General features: G+C 45.8%; 1 protein-coding gene across 3 annotated transcripts in view; it reads right to left on the bottom strand.

Moving 5' to 3' along the window:
* MIPEP (mitochondrial intermediate peptidase) overlaps nt 1–22,758 on the bottom strand; it is a 202,529-nt gene that overhangs the window by 54,904 nt on the left and 124,867 nt on the right. For all 3 annotated transcript variants that reach the window (XM_078778500.1, XM_078778502.1, XM_078778501.1), the window contains exons 12-14: nt 13,205–13,358; nt 11,907–11,984; nt 7,002–7,206 (exon numbers count right to left, since the gene is read on the bottom strand). In XM_078778500.1, coding sequence (XP_078634626.1) covers nt 7,002–7,206; nt 11,907–11,984; nt 13,205–13,358 — 437 coding nt within the window. The remainder of the gene's footprint in view (nt 1–7,001; nt 7,207–11,906; nt 11,985–13,204; nt 13,359–22,758) is intronic.

Below are 22,758 nucleotides of genomic sequence, written 5' to 3'. Positions count from 1 at the left end.
ATAACTAAACCACTAGTTCTTCATCCGAAGATGTATCTTTTAGAAATTTAATTAAATAAGTCATTAATAAAAATAATAATAATAAATTGATAAATCAATAAATAATTAATCGATTAAATGATTAATCAATAAAACAAAAATATCCTTGATAGCCAAATCACTTGGTCACTGTCATGTCCAAATATTAGCTTCGCAGCTCAAAAGGTGCCTGAGATATTGGCCAAATGAGAAAGAAAAGAAATAAATGATTAATAATGAAACTAAATAAATAATAATTAAAAAATTAAATTACTAATCAATTCGGCCACAGAACACATAAACCACCACCATTTCATCAGAATCTGTAACTGAAAAAAAATAATAAATTTTTTTTAGTGATTAATCGAATAATTAAATAATTAATCAATTAATTGATAAATAGATTAATTAATAAATCAAAAATAGCCTTTGCAGCCAAATCACCTGGTCATTGGCATGTCCAAATATCAGCTTCCGAACTCAAAAGGTGCCTGAGTTAATGGTCAGAAGAGAAAGGAAATTAAATTAATTAAATAAGTACTTAATTATAAACCACCTTTAGAGGCCATTTTTCCCCGCAAAGCGGGGGTTGGCCTTTTTCGGGCACCGTGGTTGTTGTTGTTTTTGTTGGTCCCCTTTTTGAAGCAATGTTTTACGGCCGGATGCCCTTCCTGCCGCCAACCCTGTTTGTCGCCTTTTACGACAAACAGGGAATTACCAGTGAACTGGTACTCAATTAGCCGACCTTGGAAGGATGACAGGCTGAGTCAACCCCCCTGGCGTTAATTCAGCGATCGACCGGGATTCGAACCCAGGATCCTAGGATCCTAAGCTGGCACCCTAGCCGCTAAGCCAACACCAGGGAGTCACTTAATTAATCGCTAATAATTAAATAATTCCTCAATTAATTGATTAATCAAAAAACAAAAAATATTGTTTTTGACAAAGCACTTGCTCACTATTGTGCCGAAATTTCAGCTTCCTAGCTCAAAGGATGGCTGAGATATCGCCCGGCCAAACAAACAAGAAAGAAAGAAAACAAACAAACAAGAAAGAAAGAAAACAAACAAACAAGAAAGAAAGAAAACAAACAAACAATCTCGCGAGATCTTGGAGACGGTGGCAGGGGTTTTCGACGGTCCACACGGTCTCCACGTTTTTCAAAGTTAAGTCTGTTCACAATTGTATTTTGTCGAAACTATTTATCGTTCGGTGTGTGAACTTATAGTGTCCCCTTGGAAGTTTATCGGTGTTTATCTTTCATAAATTAATCGTTTGTTTGCCGCGTCGCGAGCAAGGCCTTGCAGCCTCAGGCTTCCCCCGTCGAAGGTTGTTCCTTCCTTCGCTGTTTTGCTAGCTTTTTTGATTTCCCCTTCTCCACCAAGCTTCACCAAACATCTACTATTTGTCCAACGTTGTAACCCCCACCCCCCCCCCCCCCCAAAAACAAACAAAAAAAAACAAACAAAAAAAACTTTTATTTCCCTTTCTCCTCGTGTGCTTTTGCCTCTGCCCACGTGCGCTGTCTCGCCCCGCCCCCATTTTCCCCTTGCCTTCCACCTTTTGCCCTGTTCAAGTGACTCGTGGTCGTCGCTCTAGGCTTCCTCTCCCCATTGGTATTTTTGTGAATATAAGATTGTTCTTCACAGTTCTGTTTAAATATGTTTCAACTATCCCCTTCAGTGTTTTATTCAGTGGTTTATTACAACACGCTGTTTTTCTTCTTATTTAAAAGGCTCCTTTCAATTTCCTCTTCAACTCATTCCATTTCAAAAAAATATTCAACCTCTTATGATTCCAAATCACTCCATGCTCTAAATTCTCTTTCATTCCATCCCTCCTCCATCGTTCTTAAACGAATCGCTAACTTGAAATTCACAACAAACCCAAATTGTTATATACTAGGGCATGCCCGTACTATATATATATCTAAAATTATATCCCCCCCCCCTCTATTTACATGAAATGGTTTGGTCCAAAGCGAACGGCTTGCGAGTACGGTGACAATCCCCCCCCCTCTATTTACATGAAATGGTTTGGTCCAAAGCGAACGGCTTGCGGAGTTTGGTAAAGAAATCGCCATAGCTTGGTAACTACTTGTCCGATTAATATGAAACCTTGAAAAGGCACATCCTCGGGTCCCCAGCAATATACCTGGCAAGTTTAAAGTATATCGGACCCGTGGTTGTCGAGAAACAGCGGTCACAGACACACAGACAAACACACACACACACAGAGATTACTGGAATTATAGATAGATGTTCATCTTTCATCAATCATCCACTTTCTAAACTCCCCCCTTGCCCCTCCCCTTCAAATCTCCCCCCCAACAATCCCTCCCAAATTCTCCCTCCTCCCACCTCCTTCTCAAAGCTGCCTCCTCCACACTTCCTCTCCCTCCTATGTCATACCTCCACCTCCCCCAACCTTGTACTTTCCTCTGCCCCCCCTCAAACAAACTCTCACTGTGCCTCATTCCATCACCATCAAACCTTTCGTCCTCCTCATCCTTCCCTTTCTTGTAACTCTTCTGTAATCTCTGACACACTATCAACTGCTCTTCCTACATCCCCCTCTCACCCTTCATCTGACCCTACCCCTCCCCTCCTCTGTCCTGCACCCGATGCTCCCCCTCTCTCCTCACTAACGGTATGGACCTCAAACATCCGGGGCCTTCGCTCAAACCTGATTGATCTCTCCATTCAGGTTGCTTCTGAAAATCCAGACTTGATCTGCTCAACAGAAACTTTCCTCCTTCAAGATGTCTCTGATTCCTTAATATCTCTTCCTGGTTACTCCCTCCTCCGGTACGATAGACCTGATCCTCGTCCTGGTGGTGGGGTGGCTATCTTTATCAAAAACTCTCTTCCTCACTCTCCCTGCACTGCCCCCTCTCCACCCCACCCACAGGAGTACCTCTGGCTACGGCTTCCTCTCCGCTCCCACCTTTTGTTCATATGTGTTCTGTACCGTCCTCCAAACAGTGATGACTCCATTTACATTTCTCTGTCGGACAACATGGACCAACTTCTATCAACTCATCCAAACTCTCTCTTCCTCATATGTGGCGACTTCAACTGTCATCATGCCAGCTGGCTGGGTGAGGGTTCATCTCTCACCAGCCATGGCACCTCAGCAAAGGACTTCTGCGACTCATTGGGACTGACACAATCTGTCAATTTCCCGACCCGGATCTCAGTCAGTGGAGTATCTTCTCTTCTGGACTTGGTTATGACTAACTTCCCTGCAAATGTCTGCTGCTCTTCTTCTGCTCCAATCGGTTCTTCTGATCATGTGCCTGTTAAAGTGGACATCTCACTGGCCATTCTCAGAGAGCCTCCTCAGCACCGACGAGTCTGGCATTTCACTCAGGCCGACTGGCACGGTCTGCAAGCAGCCATCAATCAACTGGACTGGTCTCCCATCTCTAATGCCTCTGACATCAATTCTTCCTGGGAATTCTTCCAAAGCAAACTGCTCTCTCTCATGCACAGATTTATCCCATCTCGTCTTCAGTTGTCTTACCCTTCCTCCCGTCCATGGTACACTGAATCTTGTGGTGAGGCAGTTGCCCTGAAACAACTTGCCTTTGCGTCTTGGAAGGCAAATCCAACTGAAGGCAATCTCAGTTCCTTCCACCAAGCTCGAAACAAGTGTGTTTCTACCCTCAGGAGTGCCAGGAAGCACTATCTCTCCACACTCAAGATTGAACTCTCAAACCTGTCTCCTTCCTCCAAATCCTGGTGGCGTCTGTTCAAATCCGTTTCTGGTGTTTGTTCCCCCTCCATCCCCTCCCTTACCTCAAATGGCTACACAGTTGACACCGCACGTGACAAAGCCGAATGCCTCAACTCTGTGTTTGCCTCAAAATATTGTGTCCCAAACGCATCTTTCTCTGTTCCCACCTTTCCCAGTCGAACCCAACTGCTCCTGGACTCTGTGTCCTTCTCTCCTGACAAGGTGGAGAAGTTTTTATCAAACCTCGACTCTGATTCTGCAACTGGACCAGATGGCATCAGCCCTCGGGTCCTAAAATCCTGCTCTGCCGCTCTATCTCACCCTGTCTCTGTTCTTTTCACCCTCTCTTTTGCTCAAGGTCATCTGCCAGCATCTTGGAAATCAGCAAACATTACCGCTTTACACAAAAAAAGGTGCAAAAACAGATCCTTGCAACTACAGACCAATCAGCCTGCTCCCAATTATCAGCAAAGTCATGGAATCCATCATTGCTTCAGATATCAAATCCTTCCTCTTCTCCAATGGCTTGATCTCTGATCATCAATTTGGATTCAGACCAGGTCATTCTACTCTGGACATGTTGCTTCTACTGTCTCAACAATGGATGGAGGTCCTCAATGCCAAACAGGAAATCAGAGCTGTCTCACTTGACATATCACGTGCCTTCGATACGGTCTGGCACCCAGCTCTGCTCACCAAACTCACCTCCTATGGTATTCAGGGAAATCTCCACTCATGGCTTGCGGATTTCCTCTCTGGTCGTAGGCAACGTGTGGCCCTGAATGGATTTCTCTCATCTTCCCTTCCTGTTCTGGCTGGAGTTCCCCAAGGTAGTGTTCTGGGCCCTGTGCTATTTCTGATCTTCATCAATGACCTCTCCGACTCTCTGGAAAATCCTCTCTATCTCTTTGCTGATGACTCCACTATCTGCCGCTCCATTCCTCATCCCTCAGATCGGCAGTCTGCAGCCTCCTCACTCTCTGCAGACCTGGACAAAGTCACAGACTGGTCAAACAAGTGGAACATGTCTTTCAATCCTGACAAATCTCACACTCTTACAATGTCTCTCCGAAAGGACCGACTGGACAACCCTCCCATCTACTTTCTCAACAATCCTCTCCAAGAAGTTCTGTCGCTCAAGCTTTTGGGTCTCACTATCTGCCATGATCTTTCTTGGGAAAACCACATTTCCAAGCTGGCCTCCAAAGCCAGTCGCCGACTGGGCATCCTCCGTCGTGCGAAGTCCTTCCTTGGCACACCTGAGCTCCTCACCACATACAAGGCTTTCATCCGCAGCTCAATGGAATACTGTTCCCCCCTCTGGGCTGGTGCTCCTGCCTCACACCTTGCTCGGCTTCACGCTGTTGAGGCCAAAGCTTTCAGAATCATTGGAATCTCCTGCGATGTAGTCAACTCCGAGGGCCTTTCACTCACTCACCGCAGGCAGGTTTGTGGTCTTTCTGTCTTCTACCGACTCCTCTCCAGCCTTGCTCCCCCAGCTCTCTCTGTGCTCTGTCCCCCCAATATTCCTTCAGGTCGCACAAGATCTGCCTGCAACCCTCTTATGGTTAAACTGCCAAAGTCTAGGCTCTCTGCTCACCTTCACTCTTTCATTCCCCTTTTCTCCCGCCTCTGGAACAAACTCCCCCACTCCCTTCAATCCCACTCCTCCCTCCAGGTCTTTAAAACAGCTGTTCACCACCATCTCTTATCTTCCCCCATCGAAAACCTTGATCTTTTCTACCCCCGGTAATTCTCCCCAGAGTCCTTGCAGTGTTCATATGTTTTATTCCTCTCCCACCTCCCCCCAAGTCCTCCCGATGTCCCTGCTCTCAAATGTTGTGTTTGTGTGCTTCCCCCTCTCTCCCCATCTTGTCTGCCGCTCCCCTTGTTTTTTGTCTTTTTGTGTGATTAATGTTAGCTCTTTCACGAGCCTCGATCTTGTATACAAAAAACAAAAAAAAAAAAAAAAAAAAAAACAAGAAAGAAAGAAAACACATAAACGAGAAAGAAAGAAAACAACCAGAGTGAAAACTGAGTACTCCCTTTCAGCGTGTGTCACTGCCGAGCCCCCTTCGGTGCCCGGCAATGACGTTTTGCAATGCCTGGAGATGGCATGGGAAAGGAGCAGTGTACAACAACCAGAGTGAAAACTGAGTACTCCCTTTCAGCGTGCGTCACTGCCGAGCCCCCTTCGGTGCCCGGCAATGACGTTTTGCAATGCCTGGAGATGGCATGGGAAAGGAGCGGTGTACAACAAACAAACAAGAAAGAAAGAAAGAAAGAAAACAACCAGAGTGAAAACTGAGTACTCCCTTTCAGCATGCGTCACTGCCGAGCCCCCTTCGGTGCCCGGCAATGACGTTTTGCAATGCCTGGAGATGGCATAGGAAAGGAGCAGTGTACAATAAATATGGTTGCTTCAGATAACCATGGACACATTAAGTCTTCGATCCTCCCGCTTTTGTTCTTCTTTCAAGGAAAACTTCAATTACGTTGGAATCTATGGGTATTTACATCCGCCACCAAAGGTGAATGGACGTTATGTTTTCACCGGTCTGTCTGTTTATCTGTGAGCAGAATATCTCAAAAAAGTTGTCGTCGGATTCGGCCAAAACCTATTGGACTGGTTGGGTGTGTGGCACGGAAGAGTTGGTTTGATTTTGATGAAAATCCGAATCCGGAAACGATAAAAACATTTTAAAGTGATTCTTCACCATTGAGAGATGGGGCCAAAAATGATATTCAGCAGGATATTTCAAAAAGTTGTGGAAGAGTTATGACAAAACTAAGTGGATGAGTTGGGTAGGCTGGTAGGTGACAATAACAAGCCGATTCGATTTTTATACAGGTCTGGATCCAGATCCGGCCTATCAGTGGATACACGACATAACCTGTTCAGCCTGGCGGAGGTGTGCACTCCACCAAGTGCCGTTCTGGTATAACCATGATATTGAGCAGTGACGTTTTACATGAGATGCTGGGACGGGAAAGTGATATAGTCACAGTGGTGTGGATAAGGATTTAAGTGTCAGAGTTTCCATGCTCGTTATACAAGGCCTCAAATTGGGTTAGAGCAAGAAACAACACATCATTGAGGAAGTCAAGGTGATTTTCTGCAAAGCAACAAAATCGACTGCAAAATGCTCCCGACTGTTAAAGCAAAATGGAAGTAAAATGGCGATTGTTAGTTTAAAAAAAAAAAAAATACAGGCCCAGGAGGCAAAGGCCAACGGAGACGGTACCAGTGACGTGCTGATAGCGGGTGCGGCCCAACATGGAGTGCATGGCGTGCCCCATCTCGTGGAAAAGGTTCTCCATCATTCCAGGTGTAAGGAGCACGGGTCCTCGTTGTGACTGAGTGCCAAGGTTCAGCATGAGAACCACAACGGGTGCCTGGTACTCACCATTTGGCAGCCGCCTCCCTCCACGGATGGTAAAATGGCAATCCTGCCGTGAGATGATCAACAAGTCAAGAGATTATTCAATATGGTCCTTCGAGTGAAACCGGCATCATGAGATTATCACTTCTTGAAAGCCAACATGTAAATCAAAGGGAAGTGAAAAGCATCCCTCTCTTTATATATGGGATCATTTCTCTGTATGAAACTTTAACATGGGGCCTCAAAATTCGTTTCTCAACTTCTTCTGGACAAAATCGGCTGCAAATTTCAGAAGTAAATACCTTGTACGTCGAGGTAATAATGTTACAAATTTCAGAAGTAAATACCTTGTACGTCGAGGTAATAATGTTACAAATTTCAGAAGTAAATACTTTGTACGTCGAGGTAATATCTTCCAAATTTCAGAAGTAAATACATTGTACGTCGAGGTAATATGTTCCAAATTTCAGAAGTAAATACTTTGTACGTCGAGGTAATATGTTCCAAATTTCAGAAGTAAATACTTTGTACGTCGAGGTAATATGTTCCAAATTTCAGAAGTAAATACTTTGTATGTCGAGGTAATATGTTACAAATTTCAGAAGTAAATACATTGTACGTCGAGGTAATATGTTCCAATTTCAGAAGTAAATACTTTGTACGTCGAGGTAATATGTTCCAAACTTCAGAAGTAAATACTTTGTATGTCGAGGTAATATGTCCCAAATTTCCGAAATAAATACTTTGTGCATCGAGGTAATATGTTCGAAATTTCAGAAGTAAATACTTTGTGCATTGAGGTAATATGTCCCAAATTTCAGAAGTGAATACTTTCTACGTCGAGGTAATATGTCCCAAATTTCAGAAGTAAATACTTTGTACGTCGAGGTAATATGTCCCAAATTTCAGAAGTAAATACTTTGTACGTCGAGGTAATATGTCCCAAATTTCAGAAGTAAATACTTTGTATGTCGAGGCAATATGTTCCAAATTTCAGAACTAAATACTTTGTGCATCGAGGCAATATGTTCCAAATTTCAGAAGTAAATACTTTGCATGTCGAGGCAATATGTTCCAAATTTGAGAAGTAAATACTTTGTACGTCGAGGTAATATGTCCCAAATTTCAGAAGTAAATACTTTGTGCATCGAGGTAATATGTTCCAAATTTCAGAAGTAAATACTTTGTACGTCGAGGTAATATGTTACAAATTTCAGAAGTAAATACTTTGTACGTCGAGGTAATATGTCCCAAATTTCAGAAGTAAATACTTTGTGCATCGAGGTAATATGTTCCAAATTTCAGAAGTAAATACTTTGTACGTCGAGGTAATATGTTACAAATTTCAGAAGTAAATACTTTGTACGTCGAGGTAATATGTCCCAAATTTCAGAAGTAAATACTTTGTGCATCGAGGTAATATGTTCCAAATTTCAGAAGTAAATACTTTGTACGTCGAGGTAATATGTTCCAAATTTCAGAAGTAAATACTTTGTACGATGTACGTCGAGGTAATATGTTACAAATTTCAGAAGTAAATACTTTGTACGTCGAGGTAATATGTCCCAAATTTCAGAAGTAAACACTTTGTACGCCGAGGTAATATTTCCCAAATTTCAGAAGTAAATACTTTGTACGTCAAGGTAATATGTCCCAAATTTCAGAAGTAAATACTTTGTACGTCGAGGTAATATGTTCCAAATTTCAGAAGTAAATACTTTGTATGTTGAGGAAATATGTTCCAAATTTCAGAAGTAAATACTTTGTGCATCGAGGTAATATGTCCCAAATTCCGAGGTAATATGTCCCAAATTTCAGAAGTAAATACTTTGTGCATCGAGGTAATATGGCCCAAATTTTGAGGCAATATGTCCCAAATTTCAGAAGCAAATACTTTGTGCACCGAGGTAATATGTTGCAAATTTCAGAAGCAAATACTTTGTACGTCGAGGTAATATGTTCCAAATTTCAGAAGTAAATACTTTGTACGTCGAGGTAATATGCTCCAAATTTCAGAAGTAAATACTTTGTACGTCAAGGTAATATGTTCCAAATTTCAGAAGTAAATACTTTGTACGTCGAGGTAATGTGTCCCAAATTTCAGAAGTAAATACTTTGTGCATCGAGGTAATATGTCCCAAATTTCAGAAGTGAATACTTTGTATGTCGAGGTCATATGTTACAAATTTCAGAACTAAATACTTTGTACATCGAGGTAATATGTTACAAATTTCAAAAGTAAATATTTTTTGCGTCGAGGTAATATGTTCCACATTTCAGAAGTAAATACTTTGTACGTCGAGGTAATATGTTCCACATTTCAGAAGTAAATACTTTGTATGTCGAGGTAATATGTTCTACATTTCAGAAGTAAATAGTTTGTACGTCGAGGTAATATGTTCCACATTTCAGAAGTAAATACTTTGTACGTCGAGGTAATATGTTCCACATTTCAGAAGTATGCATGTTGTGTGAATGCTGGACTACCCTTGTGTTCTTCGGAGGAACCAAGTAATGCTCTAGAAAAGTTCTTATAAAGGGGTGCCAATTTGATTCATTCAGCTACATGAAGAAGTAAATGTATTTTATTTGCCAGATGTAGGGCGCCTGAGTTGTTAGTTTTTTTTTTGTTGTCACACGAGAAAAACGAGTTGTCACACGAGATTTTTTTGAATGTCCCTTCTTTTCTATTGTTTGGCATTTTCTACAAGCTATGGAATGTCCCTCCTTTTCTGCAGTTTGCCACATGGCACATCCCATATAAAGGGGCCTTTTCTTTGCCCCTGGTATTCCTCCCAAGAATATCTCGGGGAAAAAAATAACACGAGTTCCCTTGAAAGGAACTTCAATGCAGGAGGACATTAGGCCCATCAAAGCCTGCACTATGGATGACGATGTTTATCTGTGCTCTATCATTCTTAAATGCTGGGCATCAAGCAAGGAAGCAGATTTGGTATGATTCGGCCAGGGGTTAAACCGCCGACCTCCCGGACTCAGAGCAAATGCCAAGAGTGAACATTTGAACCATTACACCATGAAGAATGAAAAAGTAGAACTATTCTTGCTCATGAAGGTGAGTGTCCAACGTGTCGGCAGAAACGTCTCATTGTACAAATATCTAGAATTGCACTGGAAAATGCTTAAATCTGGGTTAAACAATGCATTGTAAAGTGTTTTGGGAGACTACGCTCACACGCAAACGCCGCCATGTTATGGAGATCCAAACTCAAGCATCTTGTAAGCTATGGAGGGTGTGGTCCATGATAGACAAGAAGTTGTTTTCCTGTATCGCAGCAGTGCCTATCAACCAGAATCGTCAGATTCGACCAAATCCTTTTTAAATTTTGACTAGCTGAAACCCGTGGAACATCCACGGAAGGGAGGATGTGGTGTATGGATAGAGTGTACCATTATGGATGGCATAGGGGAGCGCTCATGGGATCTTCTTCTTCCGTTAAGCTCCAATTTTTTCTCTTTAAGTTAAGTCCAATCAGTCCTCTCTGCTGGAAGTGCTCAGGCCATGCCTTCCCGCTCTCATACTTTTATTTCCGTTCGGTGTAGAAAGAGATTGACATATCGTTCGTCTGTTTTCAGCTCGTTATCTTTAAGCTTCCTTATGTCTCACCACCTGCTACACCTCTCTGAGTTACGAGGATTTATGCAATGCACCCCGAGTATCGCAACGTCACTCCATTTAACTTTATTAAAATGACGATAAAGACGTTTCCTTATATATCCTAATTTAAAATGTTCAAGGGAATAAAAAGACCATTTGGTTCACACCACCCATGTTCACACCACTCGACTGTCCAATCAGCGGACGGCTTGCTTCGCCTTCGCCCAGCAGACGCCAATACGATGGCGTCGTAAGATGGCGTCGTATCGGCAGTTAATCGGATGCTTTTTGGCCCCAACGTCGGCTAATTCAGATTTTTCGAGTATGCCTGTACGTGATAAACAAAGAGCGCGGTTCGTAGATCGCAAATCCATTAGTGCCGTGGGCATCGGGTCACTGGGTGCGGTGTAAAAGGGATAACAAAGTCGAGTCCTTACGCTATTATTATATAGATGTTGGGTGTCTATTGTTGACCGTTGTGCAAAGTCCACTGGTCTCGGAAGAAAGCTCCAGGGGTCGCTAATGAGTACGGACATACAGAGGGAGGAGTGAATGTCATGGAGCCATAGAGACATGGCTGCATTAAGTCATGTGGTTAAATGATCATGGTGCTGTCCATAACATGAAAAATAGCGCTGGAGAGTGGTTGGTTGGTATCTTCACATGTGGGTTTCAGAAGGTGGAGAGGAGACCTACATGGTCTCAAAGTATCCACCTTATCCAGGGTGTGGCATTAGGGCGGGCCATACTTTTTTTTTGTGGCATGTTTGTGTGCGTGTGCGTGTGTGTGCGTGGAGGGTTGTAGGTAGATAAATAGCAGCAGCTGACTTATATTGAGACGATCAGACAGATTGAAGGGAAACAAAATTAAGGAAACTGAATATAAAATTTGCAGCACAATGAAGCGAGGAGAATCGGACAATGGGCAAAGGGGAAACAATTCCACAACCGCAAAAATAAGGGGGAACATTAATGCAGGTGAGCAAGCAGTCCATGCTTTGGGAGAGCGAGCCGGTGAGAGACCTCTGTCTGAATGAAGGTTTACCGCATCTCACGAATGGAATGTGAACGTGAACTGCACCCACGAAGGTTCCGCACGATGAGCAGCACAAACACCCGAACCTTCGGACGCAAAATAGAAAGCTCCAAACCTGGAGTGGCTTTCCAGGCCTCTGGAAGAAGTCGCAATAAATGTACCCCAAGAGACCTTCTGCTTCGTGGACTACAGCCTGAAAATACAAGGCCTGCTTTTGAGGCATCGTCAAGATAACTTTGTACACAAATGCAAATACATCACAAATTTAAAATTAAAACACAATCGGTGAGATATCATGAATACAAGGGCAAATACTATACTTTCAACCATTTTGGGAAAATTCAAAAACACCACTTTTCGAAAAGTAAATCTAAGTAATGGATGCCGTGTGGGTGGGGTAGAGCATGTCAATATATTTGTTGGCAGGTACTTTGTTTATTAAATGCCAATTACAGTTACATTAGGATGGCATGCAGGTATTTCACACTCGCATTTGAGGTGTCTAGTCTGGGTTTGAATCCTGACCTAGCTATAAACCATCATCCTGGCGTCTCGCAGGCAAGGTGATTTACCAATGTGTATGCCGTCCTTCAGGTGGATATTAAACGAGGTGTCCTGTCTGCTGGCATTAGTTGGTGGACGATAAAGATCCCATGGTGTCTTTCATGAAGAGAATAGGTGAGCTATTACCAGCACTCGGGACAAATTCCAAATTCCGACTGCACACTATGCGGGGGGGGGCGGGAACGGGGGACAAGGGGAAGGGTGCACTGCATCGGCAGCACAGCTGCACCTCCCAGCAAATTACGTTACCCAAGCAGCCATGTGACACATAGAAAGAGGAAAAAGAAGAGGTACAAAGTAATGGTATCAATTTACTTCTATCACGAGATCGGAAATTTACACTCGTGTTGGATCTATTAGGAGAATATCGTTCATTTGATGTGCCCTCTCAAGCTATGGCGCATTGATTGGTGCAGAAAAGACGCGAGTTTTAACAAATGCTGCAACAACCTTTGGCTGATTAATCAATTAATTAGCTAAATTAGCAATTTACCTCTCCCACCCCTCAAAATGCCTCCTCCCCCCAAGCCCTCTCCCTCCCACAGATCTCCCGATGTCCCTGCTCTCAAATGTTGTACTTGTGTGCTTCCCTCTCTCTCCCCATCTTGTCTTCCGCTCCCTTTATCTTGTTTTATGTGTCATTTTGTCTTTTTGTGATTAATGTTAGCTCTTACACGAGCCTCGATCTTCTCTACAAAACAAAAAAAAAGTCAGGGACAGGCAATCTAAACATCCTCTGAACTTCCTGTTGGCCAGCACGAAATACCAGAGACAAAAACTCGATTCTTCGTTTCACAACGGGCACAAAACCTTCGGCAAACTCCAACGTGGATGTTGTGGTACACTCACCAGCTTGCGGACATCCGGTGACCACACCTCCCCAGATGCAGGTGGTTCTGAATAGAGCATCACACCTAAGAGATGGCCGAAGAGTCCATTGAGGCCCTCCATGCAAGCACCCAAGGAGAAGAATGGACTGTATAGACTCGGATGAATGTTGAACCTACCAAGAATAAGCCATTTCAGTGCATGACACAACGCACCGTACATACTTATTACATGTGCAGATTTGGCCGATGGGTTTTAAACTTCCCACACACCACACTGCTAAAAATAATTTCCGTAGTAAGAAAATGTTTTCTTAAAATAAGAAAACAATGAGAAAAATTTTCTTTAGTGATTTTCTTGTTTAAAGAAAACTACTTATTTGAAGAAAATATTTTCTTACTTCGAAAATTATTTTCCGCAGTGAATACCGGCACTCTTTGCTATACAAACTATATGTGTTCCATGAAAGTAGTGTGTATAATGAAAAAGATCTTCCCATACACACAGTATTTCTATAGATACGTGTATACAGTCACGTGTAAAAGTAAGTACACCCCATGTAAAGTTTTGACTTTTTCAACATATTTCAACATACAGCTATTTGATCTTCATTTCAACAATATTGTTGCGGATATGAGGATTGCATTTTTTTGATTGTGTTGTATTATATTGGAAATGGTGATGAACATTGGTTGAATATGGCCCCTCCTGCCTCCAGAGTTGTGTAAAGGTAAAAAGGGCGTCCCGGTAGTTATTCCATGAAACACCACATTGCAGGACCCGATAAAACCCTTGTTCAGTAGCTTATATCTTATTATGTGTTTTAGAGTAAGGCCTTGTCTTCCATTAGAAGGACACTCCATTGCACCGAATCAATTAAGAATAGCTCCCCTTCAATACTTCCATTTCCCAGCCAAACTCTCCATCTGCGGGTAAAGCAGTTCACAAGCGTGGGGTGCACGCCCTCTCATTTCGCTGCTATAGTGAATATGTGCTCCGTGCTCTGTTTGAACAGGAGGGGCGGGGTCGCCCGGGAGAGGCAAGCCCAGGGCGCGCCACGAAGGGCGGGGCTGTTCAGCCCCATGCCCAAATAAGGAAACAAGCCCGTGGCTAGCCACGAGGGGCGTGCCGTCGGCGCCATGCCCAAATAAGGAGACAAGCCCGTGGGATTACCATACAAGGTCACGAAACAGAGCACGGGGGGGGGGGGGGGGGGGAGGGCGGTACCGAAACCGAGGAGGGCGTGTCAGACCCGCGCTGAAGGTTTGGGGAGAAGGGTGCGACGATCGCTGGGACAAGCTACACCAAAGATACGGCAGATGAGTCCAGGTGCGTAAGAGGGTTGGCAGTCCACCGGGAGAGAGTTCAGAGTTGCACCGGAGTTGCGTGAGAGATACGAAAAGCCTTTGACAAAGAGCCGCTTCAACCAGCCCCGTTTCAACCAGCCGAGTGACCCTGCCGGCGTGCGCTGTAAAGCCGAATACAAGGAGCTGCCGGCGTGCGCTGTAAAGCCAAATACAAGGAGCTGCCGGCTCCTCGCTTCCCGCCCGGAGTGGACCTGCTCGCTGTGCCCTGTGATCCCGCCTGCTCATCCCTCCAAGTCCAAACGATTCCTACCCTTTCATCCATTTGCGTACGTGAGTTTGTTCTGTTCGTGCTGTCCTGGGTAGTAAACTAAGTCTGTATAAGCTAGTAATTTGCACTGTGTTACCTGCTTTTTCATGTCCGCTGTAAATACCCGTGACTGCTCTTTTTGCTTATGTGTGTGTAAATAATAAACCCCGTTACTCTTCTGTACGTCTTCTTCTTCTTCCTCTTTGCATTCGTCGTCTTAGTCTTTTCCACATTGAATATCTGTGGTGCGATACGGCCAACGTTTGGGTGAATCGGGTTTAGTCGGGGAACAACTGTTCGGCCGCGGTGCCTTCGCTCGGCAAACAACATCCTTAACCGAGTACCGTAACAATTGGTAGTCAGGAGTTGGGATTCGAACCTGGGACTAAATTTATTTAGCCCAAATTGTGGAACACCAATTGTACTATTGGCGTAACAATTGGTGTCAGAAGTGTGGGATCGGACCCGAAGCGCGCTTAACGCGCTCAAAATTACAAGCTGCTGGAAATTGTTTTTTTTTAAAGAAAAACCCGAATTTTGAAATCGCGCCATGGCTGGTCAAGGCGACGGGATGCCGGTGGGAGAGATAGACGGGGTGGAATCGACCCAGGACCTCGGGGAAATGTATGTGGAGGAAGGAGAGGAGGAGAACATTGGCAATGTGGTTGAGGGGGTATCAGGTGCACAAAATGGCGCGCTCACGCACGTGGTTGAAGAGTCCCAAAATAGCGGCGCCGCGGAGGGCGAGCCTGCGGTGGCGGCTGGGGACGCTGGGCAAACCAGGTTTGACCTCGGATTATTCTTGACCCAACTGAATGCAAAAATGGATAGGATGGGGGGCCAAATGGGAGAGATGGGGGGCCAAATGGGGGCAATGAGGGACGAAGCGAGGGCTCAGAGCGAGCAAATGGGGGCAATGAGGGACGAAAGGAGGGCTAACAGTGAGCGATTGGGAAACCAAATTGAAGCAATAACCAACAGAATGGGTGACCGCATGCAAAAATGTGGGGAGACCATGGATCGCATGGTGGGCGAAAGGGTCCCAGGGGTGCACGAGCGAGAAGGTAACGCGGGTCGAGAAGCACTGGTTGAGCGAAGCGGAGGAAAGCACGGGTACAATGACAGGGGTAGAAATCGCGACCCGGGGTTTGGAAAAGCCGGCGACCGCTGAGGTAGTGGAGGGTGTTTTATTAAAGCCAGCGGTCGTCGAGGTGAATAAAGAAAAAGCAGTGCTGGGAATTAAAATTGAAGAGATGACGGAGGTAGCCCGGGAATTGCAGGGAGAAATGGAATATGTACAAAGTCCCTGCTCAAATCATCATGATGTACGCACTAACCAAATAAAGAGTTTGCAGGTGCGCGTGGAGAAGGGAATCCCCCAGGTGAGTCGTGCTGTATATTGTGCGGGTAGATTTTGTAAAAGGATGTTTAGCGACAAAAGAATTGTCGCGCGATTGGGATCGATATGGCACCCGGGCGTTGGTAAAGGGTCCCGTGTGAGTGGAAATGGCACGCGTGTGAGGAAAAAGTGTGCGTCGGCGAGTGGGTGTGTTATAAAGTGTGGGAGTGAAACCGAGTGCGAGCGAGAATGCACGTCGGGGTGTACGGAGTGTGACACGGGGAGTGAGTTGGTGGTGGAGCGGGTGCGAGAATGCACGCTTGGAATGGTTGAGGGTGTGCGAGGAAGCACACCTGAGTTGGTCATGGCGCGGGTGTGGGAGAGCCCATGTGAGCGCGTTAGTGGGTGGATGCAAGAGTGCACGCCCATGGTGAGTGTTACGGAGGACGTAACGGAGGAGAGGTGTGGACCGAGGTGTGCGAGCGGCGAGTATGCGCAAGAGTGTGCGCGAGAGGTGTGGTGTGTAACAGGGAGAGCGTTGGTGGAATGTACGGACGGCGTTGGAACGCCGGGTTTTGGGAGTGTGAAAGGGGTAGCGTATGCGTGTGAACATGCAGGTGAAGCATCGACGGTAACCGGGTTAGCGGTTAGGGCGATGGATAGCCGATGCGAGCACTCGGGGAGCGGGGTGTTTTGTTGGATGCAGGGTCAGGCGCGGATCGAAGCTGCGTCGTTTCTCTTCGAAGCGTCGTTGCCGATTCGGGCTTGGCCCCGCCCTGCACGGTCGAGTCCGGGCCTTGGCGGGCGAGGCGACCGGTACGGTTCAAGGGCGAGTGGGAGGAAGCGGAACGGTGTCCCCTCGTGGGGACGGGGTTCCGACCGGGGGAGATTGAGCCATCGGGCCCGGGACCGCAAGGTACCGCGCCGAGATGGTGCGTGGAATCTCGGCCCGACCAAACCACCTCCCTTGAACCGAAAGCCGGACGGATTCAACCTGCAGGCGACCAAACCACCCGAATTCATTGCTCGGCTTTGCGAAGCCGAGTTTAATGATGTCATGACGCACCGAGGCTAGGATGAGTGGACGGTGATGATGGTGATAGTGATAGTGATTTGATACGAAATTTAGAATAGTGGGTAGAATTGGCAGTAATTGGAAAATTTTTGATTTGTGGAAATTGGACGAGCAAAATTTATAGTAAGAGATGCCCCATGTGATGGGATGGCCAATCCACCATCCCTCACAGGGGGGGGCAAAGGAGCACTAGATTATGGGGTTTATGGCGGTGAAAACTAGCCCGGGAGGGTTAGGATATATCGTGTGTAGGGATCTAGAGATTGACAATAGGTAACAGTAAGGTTAGGTAGCTACATTGGACAGGTAGCTGGGGACGCAGGTAGATTAGTGTGGTTGATAATGACGAGGGAGCGCAATAGTTTAAAGGGACGACTGGGAAGCGCGAGTTTCAGATGGGAGTAGGTAGATGAGATGATGCCGTGTGAGTGTTGGAGGTGTATTTAGAAGTGTATTGTGAAAAGTGTATGGCACCAGGTGTGATTGCACAGGTGTGCAACTGGACAGGTGTGTGGAGCAGTGTATGAGGGAGTGATGGTGATGTGTGTTGTGTTGACCAAATGGTCCAGGAAGAGGAGGAGGGTGCAGGTGGCACCAGGTGTGAGTGCACAGGTGTGCAACAACAGGTATGAGGAACAGGTGTATGGAATAAATGGTAGTGTGGAGTATATGGAGTATTGGAATGGATGGTCGTGGAGTGAGTATGGTGGAAACTATGGAGTGGAGTGGATGGTGCGAAGGTGTGAATGGGGGAAGAGTGGACCCCCATCACGAATACCCGGGGAGGGTAGTCTAAGAGTTAGGTAGAGGGTATAGGTAAATTGTGGTTGGATATTGGCATCTGTTTGTGCGGGTGGAAGAATGATGTTTGGATGGGTGCATTAGTGTTGTAGAAATGGCTGGGCGTGTAGCCTGTTAGTGTGTGTAGTTGGTTTGGGCACTCCACCACTGTGAGGTTGTCGGCCAGGTGAGGCCGCAGGTGGACTCTGGGAGCCGGTAGAGTTGTTGTGGATGGGGCCCGAGGATCCGGAGGACGGACCCGGGTAGCCCAGTGCCAGAGGGCACCAAGGGGTGACAGAGCCAGGAGGGGCCTTCCCCAATTAGATAGGTTAGGGTGAGGAGCTAGGTAAGCTCGGGTGGCAACTGCAGTGGTGGAGGTGTGCAGGTGGGTAGACCTGCTGGGAGAGCTACACGTCTCAGCCCAGAAATTGTGCAAGGGCACCGGGAGATGAATCGGGGGAGTGAGACCCCAAATTGAGAAGCACCACAGTTTGGTCAATGGGAATTGGTTTTTAGAACCCATAGTGTAAGTTGGCCAATGGATTGGCAGGGAAAGACCCCGGGTAGAGTAAAGAGTGTTAAAGTCATTTAAAGGGTAGATAGGATGAAGGATCTCCTCGCACCATCTGCATCCACTCACCTGAGGTAAAGATGACGTACCCCCACACCATGCCATGTTTAATTATTTTTTTTATGCAAATGTTTTGGATTGTGAGACGCATCATGACGTGCGTGTGACATTGTGCTTGATGTTCCATCTCTTCCTCCTTATGATTGATGATGAATTTGGTGATGGCAAATTTTGGATAGAGGGATTGTGGTGACGAATTTTGTATAAGGGAAATATGGGGAAGACGTGACAGTAGCGACGGATTTGTAAATGTGTAGATTTTGTAAATATGGGGTGAGGGCAAGGGTAGTGTAGGTGACAGGGGGGGTGACGTACGGTAGGGACGAGCTTTCTCACTTCGCTCTCCGTACGCATTTCGCCCTGCATTGCCTTATTGATGTGTACCCTTGTGACCTTACCCCTCGCTCATCTGTCTCTCCCCCCTTTTGTCTCCCACATGACCTGTGCGCCATTGGGCGCCGAGGGGAGCGTGCGTGAGTCCGCCATTGTGCGCCCGAAACTCCCAGAACCAGCTGTCTGCATCGATGCACCACATTATGGACCACATGTCTGTGGCCGAGCACCACTGATGGACCCCATGGGTTGGGGCGTGGCCCCTCTGCTGGAACCGGCCATGAAGGCCCAAAATCTTGCTGGCGGACCTGGGCCACAGGGCACCGATGCCCCACAGGTGAACCACACTAGTCGGCCCCTGTGGGCCATAAATAAATAAAAATGGACACGTTGGGTGCAAGTTTTAATACAAATAGGCCGCCAGCAAAGGAAAAAGAAAACATCTGGAAGAAAATAATAATAGCCAGCAGAGGGAGCCGAAGAGCAAGAGACCACCTGCAGGGTTAGGGGTTGTTGATTTATTTTTATTCATGAACACTGATGAACAATGGTGACTGCACCGATTGGTGCTTGAGGGTGTGTTGGTGCGTTTTGGGTGCTTTCATGGTGCATTGATGCAGAGCAGACTGTCTCCCCCCCAGAAAGAACGATCACAGGTCCTGGGTTAGTTTTGTAAATAAAAGTAGCGTCAATTGTAAATAATGCTCCCCACCGTCAGTGTGTAGTTTGAAGACCATTCCGCAATTCGGTTAGCTGTGGGCGTGAGTCTGTTAGGCAGGGTGCAATGGAGCAGTGGGACATATTTATCTATGTTTTAAAACTGTCGCACTCAGGGTCAGGTTAAAAGTAGAGGGAACTACACCTACGTGTCACACTAAATTAAAGTTATAGGCCCGGGACGTGCCTAAGAGGAGGAGGGTGCAGTGTTGCGGACATGAGGATTGCATTTTTTTGATTGTGTGTATTGTATTGTGGTAAATTGTTGTGTAACATTGGTTGGATATGGCCCCTCCTGCCTCCAGAGTTGTGTAAAGGTAAAAAGGGCGTCCCGGTAGTTAATTCCATGAAACACCACATTGCAGGACCCGATAAAACCCTTGTTCAGTAGCTTATATCTTATTATGTGTTTTAGAGTAAGGCCTTGTCTTCCATTAGAAGGACACTCCATTGCACCGAATCAATTAAGAATAGCTCCCCTTCAATACTTCCATTTCCCAGCCAAACTCTCCATCTGCGGGTAAAGCAGTTCACAAGCGTGGGGTGCATGCCCTCTCATTTCGCTGCTATCGTGAATATGTGCTCCGTGCTCTGTTTGAACAGGAGGGGCGGGGTCGCCCGGGAGAGGCAAGCCCAGGGCGCGCCACGAAAGGCGGGGCTGTTCAGCCCCATGCCCAAATAAGGAAACAAGCCCGTGGCTCGCCACGAGGGGCGTGCCGTCGGCGCCATGCCCAAATAAGGAGACAAGCCCGTGGGATTACCATACAAGGTCACGAAACAGAGCACGGGGGGGGGGGCGGTACCGAAACCGAGGAGGGCGTGTCAGACCCGCGCTGAAGGTTTGGGGAGAAGGGTGCGACGATAGCTGGGACAAGCTACACCAAAGATACGGCAGATGAGTCCAGGTGCGTAAGAGGGTTGGCAGTCCACCGGGAGAGAGTTCAGAGTTGCACCGGAGTTGCGTGAGAGATACGAAAAGCCTTTGACAAAGAGCCGCTTCAACCAGCCCAGTTTCAACCAGCCGAGTGACCCTGCCGGCGTGCGCTGTAAAGCCGAATACAAGGAGCTGCCGGCACCTCGCTTCCCGCCCAGAGTGGACCTGCTCGCTGTGCCCTGTGATCCCGCCTGCTCATCCCTCCAAGTCCAAACGATTCCTACCCTTCCATCCATTTGCGTACGTGAGTTTGTTCTGTTCGTGCTGTCCTGGGTAGTAAACTAAGTCAGTATAAGCTAGTAATTTGCACTGTGTTACCTGCTTTTTCATGTCCGCTGTAAATACCCGTGACTGCTCTTTTTGCTTATGTGTGTGTAAATAATAAACCCCGTTACTCTTCTGTACGTCTTCTTCTTCTTCCTCTTTGCATTCGTCGTCTTAGTCTTTTCCACATTGAATATCTGTGGCGCGATACGGCCAATGTTTGGGTGAATCGGGTTTAGTCGGGGAACAACTGTTTGGCCGCGGTGCCTTCGCTCGGCAAACAACATCCTTATCCGCGGACCGTAACAATATTGACAGATAAAGGTGATATAATATAACAAATATCATGAAACATTTACATTTTGTAGTCCATTGTATAATTTAATGAAACATAAATGCAAATTTCGCATGTGGAAAAAGTAAGTACACCCCTACATTTATCACTACTTCAAATACCTAAAATTAGAATCATGTGCACCAGCTCAGGTGCAAATGATTAGAACATCGTTGGAGAGGATCTTGGAGGAACCTGTCTTATTTAAACCTCAGACATTTCGTTTGGTTTGCTCTTTGTTGTTGAAGTGTGCGGCGTCACCATGCCTAGATCAAAAGAGCTTTCTGAGGCCTTCAGAAAAAAGGTTATAGATGCCTATGAGTCTGGGAAGGGATTTAAAAAGATCTCCAAACAATTTGAAATCAATCATTCGACTGTCCGGAGGATCATCTACAAGTGGAGAAGATTCCAAACAACTGTCAACTTGTTCAGGCCAGGCCGCCCCAGCAAGTTCAGCCCGAGAGCAGACCACAAGATGCTGAAAGAAGTCTCTAAGAACCCCAGAATGTCATCACGGGACCTACAGGTAGCCCTTGCCACTGTTGATGTCAAAGTGCACGAGTCTACCATTAGAAAGAGGCTGCACAAATTTGATCTACATGGGAGGTGTGCCAGGAGGAAACCTTTGCTGTCCAGAAAGAACATCAGGGCAAGACTAAAGTTTGCCAATGAACACCCAGGCAAAGACCAGCACTTCTGGAACAATGTGCTCTGGACAGATGAGTCAAAGGTAGAGCTATTTGGCCACAGTACCAGAAGACATGTTTGGCGAAAACCAAAGACAGCATTTGACCACAAGAACCTGATACCAACTGTAAGAGCATGGTGGTGGAAATATTATGGTTTGGGGCAGCTTTGCTGCATCAGGGCCTGGGCAGCTCACCATCATAGAATCCACTATGAATTCTTCATTGTACCAGAGGGTGCTTGAGGATAATGTGAGGCCATCTGTCGGAAAGTTGAAGCTCAACTGAAGGTGGACCTTGCAACATGACAATGACCTTAAACTTACCAGTAAATCCACCAAGGAATGGCTGAAAAGAAAGAAATGGAGGGTTCTGGAATGGCCAAGTCAAAGCCCGCATCTAAATCCCATCGAGATGTTGTGGGGGGGATTTGAAACGAGCTGTGCATGCAAGAAACCCCTCAAACATCGCACAGCTGAAAGAATTCTGCATGGAGGAGTGGGCAAAAATTTCTCCCAGTCGATGTCAGAGACTGGTAGACAGTTATAAGAAACGCCTACTTGAGGTTGTTTCTGCCAAAGGGGGAAATACCACCTATTAGAGCCAAGGGTGTACTTACTTTTTCCATATGCGAAATTTGCATTTATGTTTATTTAAATTATACAATGGACGACAAAATGTAAATGTTTCATGATATTTGTTACATTATATCACCTTTATCTATCAATATTGTTGAAATGAAGATCAAATAGCTGTATGTTGAAATATGTTGAAAAAGTCAAAACTTTACATGGGGTGTACTGACTTTTTCACGTGACTGTATATAAATATATAAATAAAGGTAATCTACGTTGGTGAAATATCATAA

Source organism: Myxine glutinosa, chromosome 5 (genome assembly GCF_964187855.1).
Source record: "Myxine glutinosa chromosome 5, kmMyxGlut1.1, whole genome shotgun sequence".
Taxonomy (NCBI): Eukaryota; Metazoa; Chordata; class Myxini; order Myxiniformes; family Myxinidae; genus Myxine; species Myxine glutinosa.
This window is presented reverse-complemented; position numbering and strand designations above follow the sequence as displayed.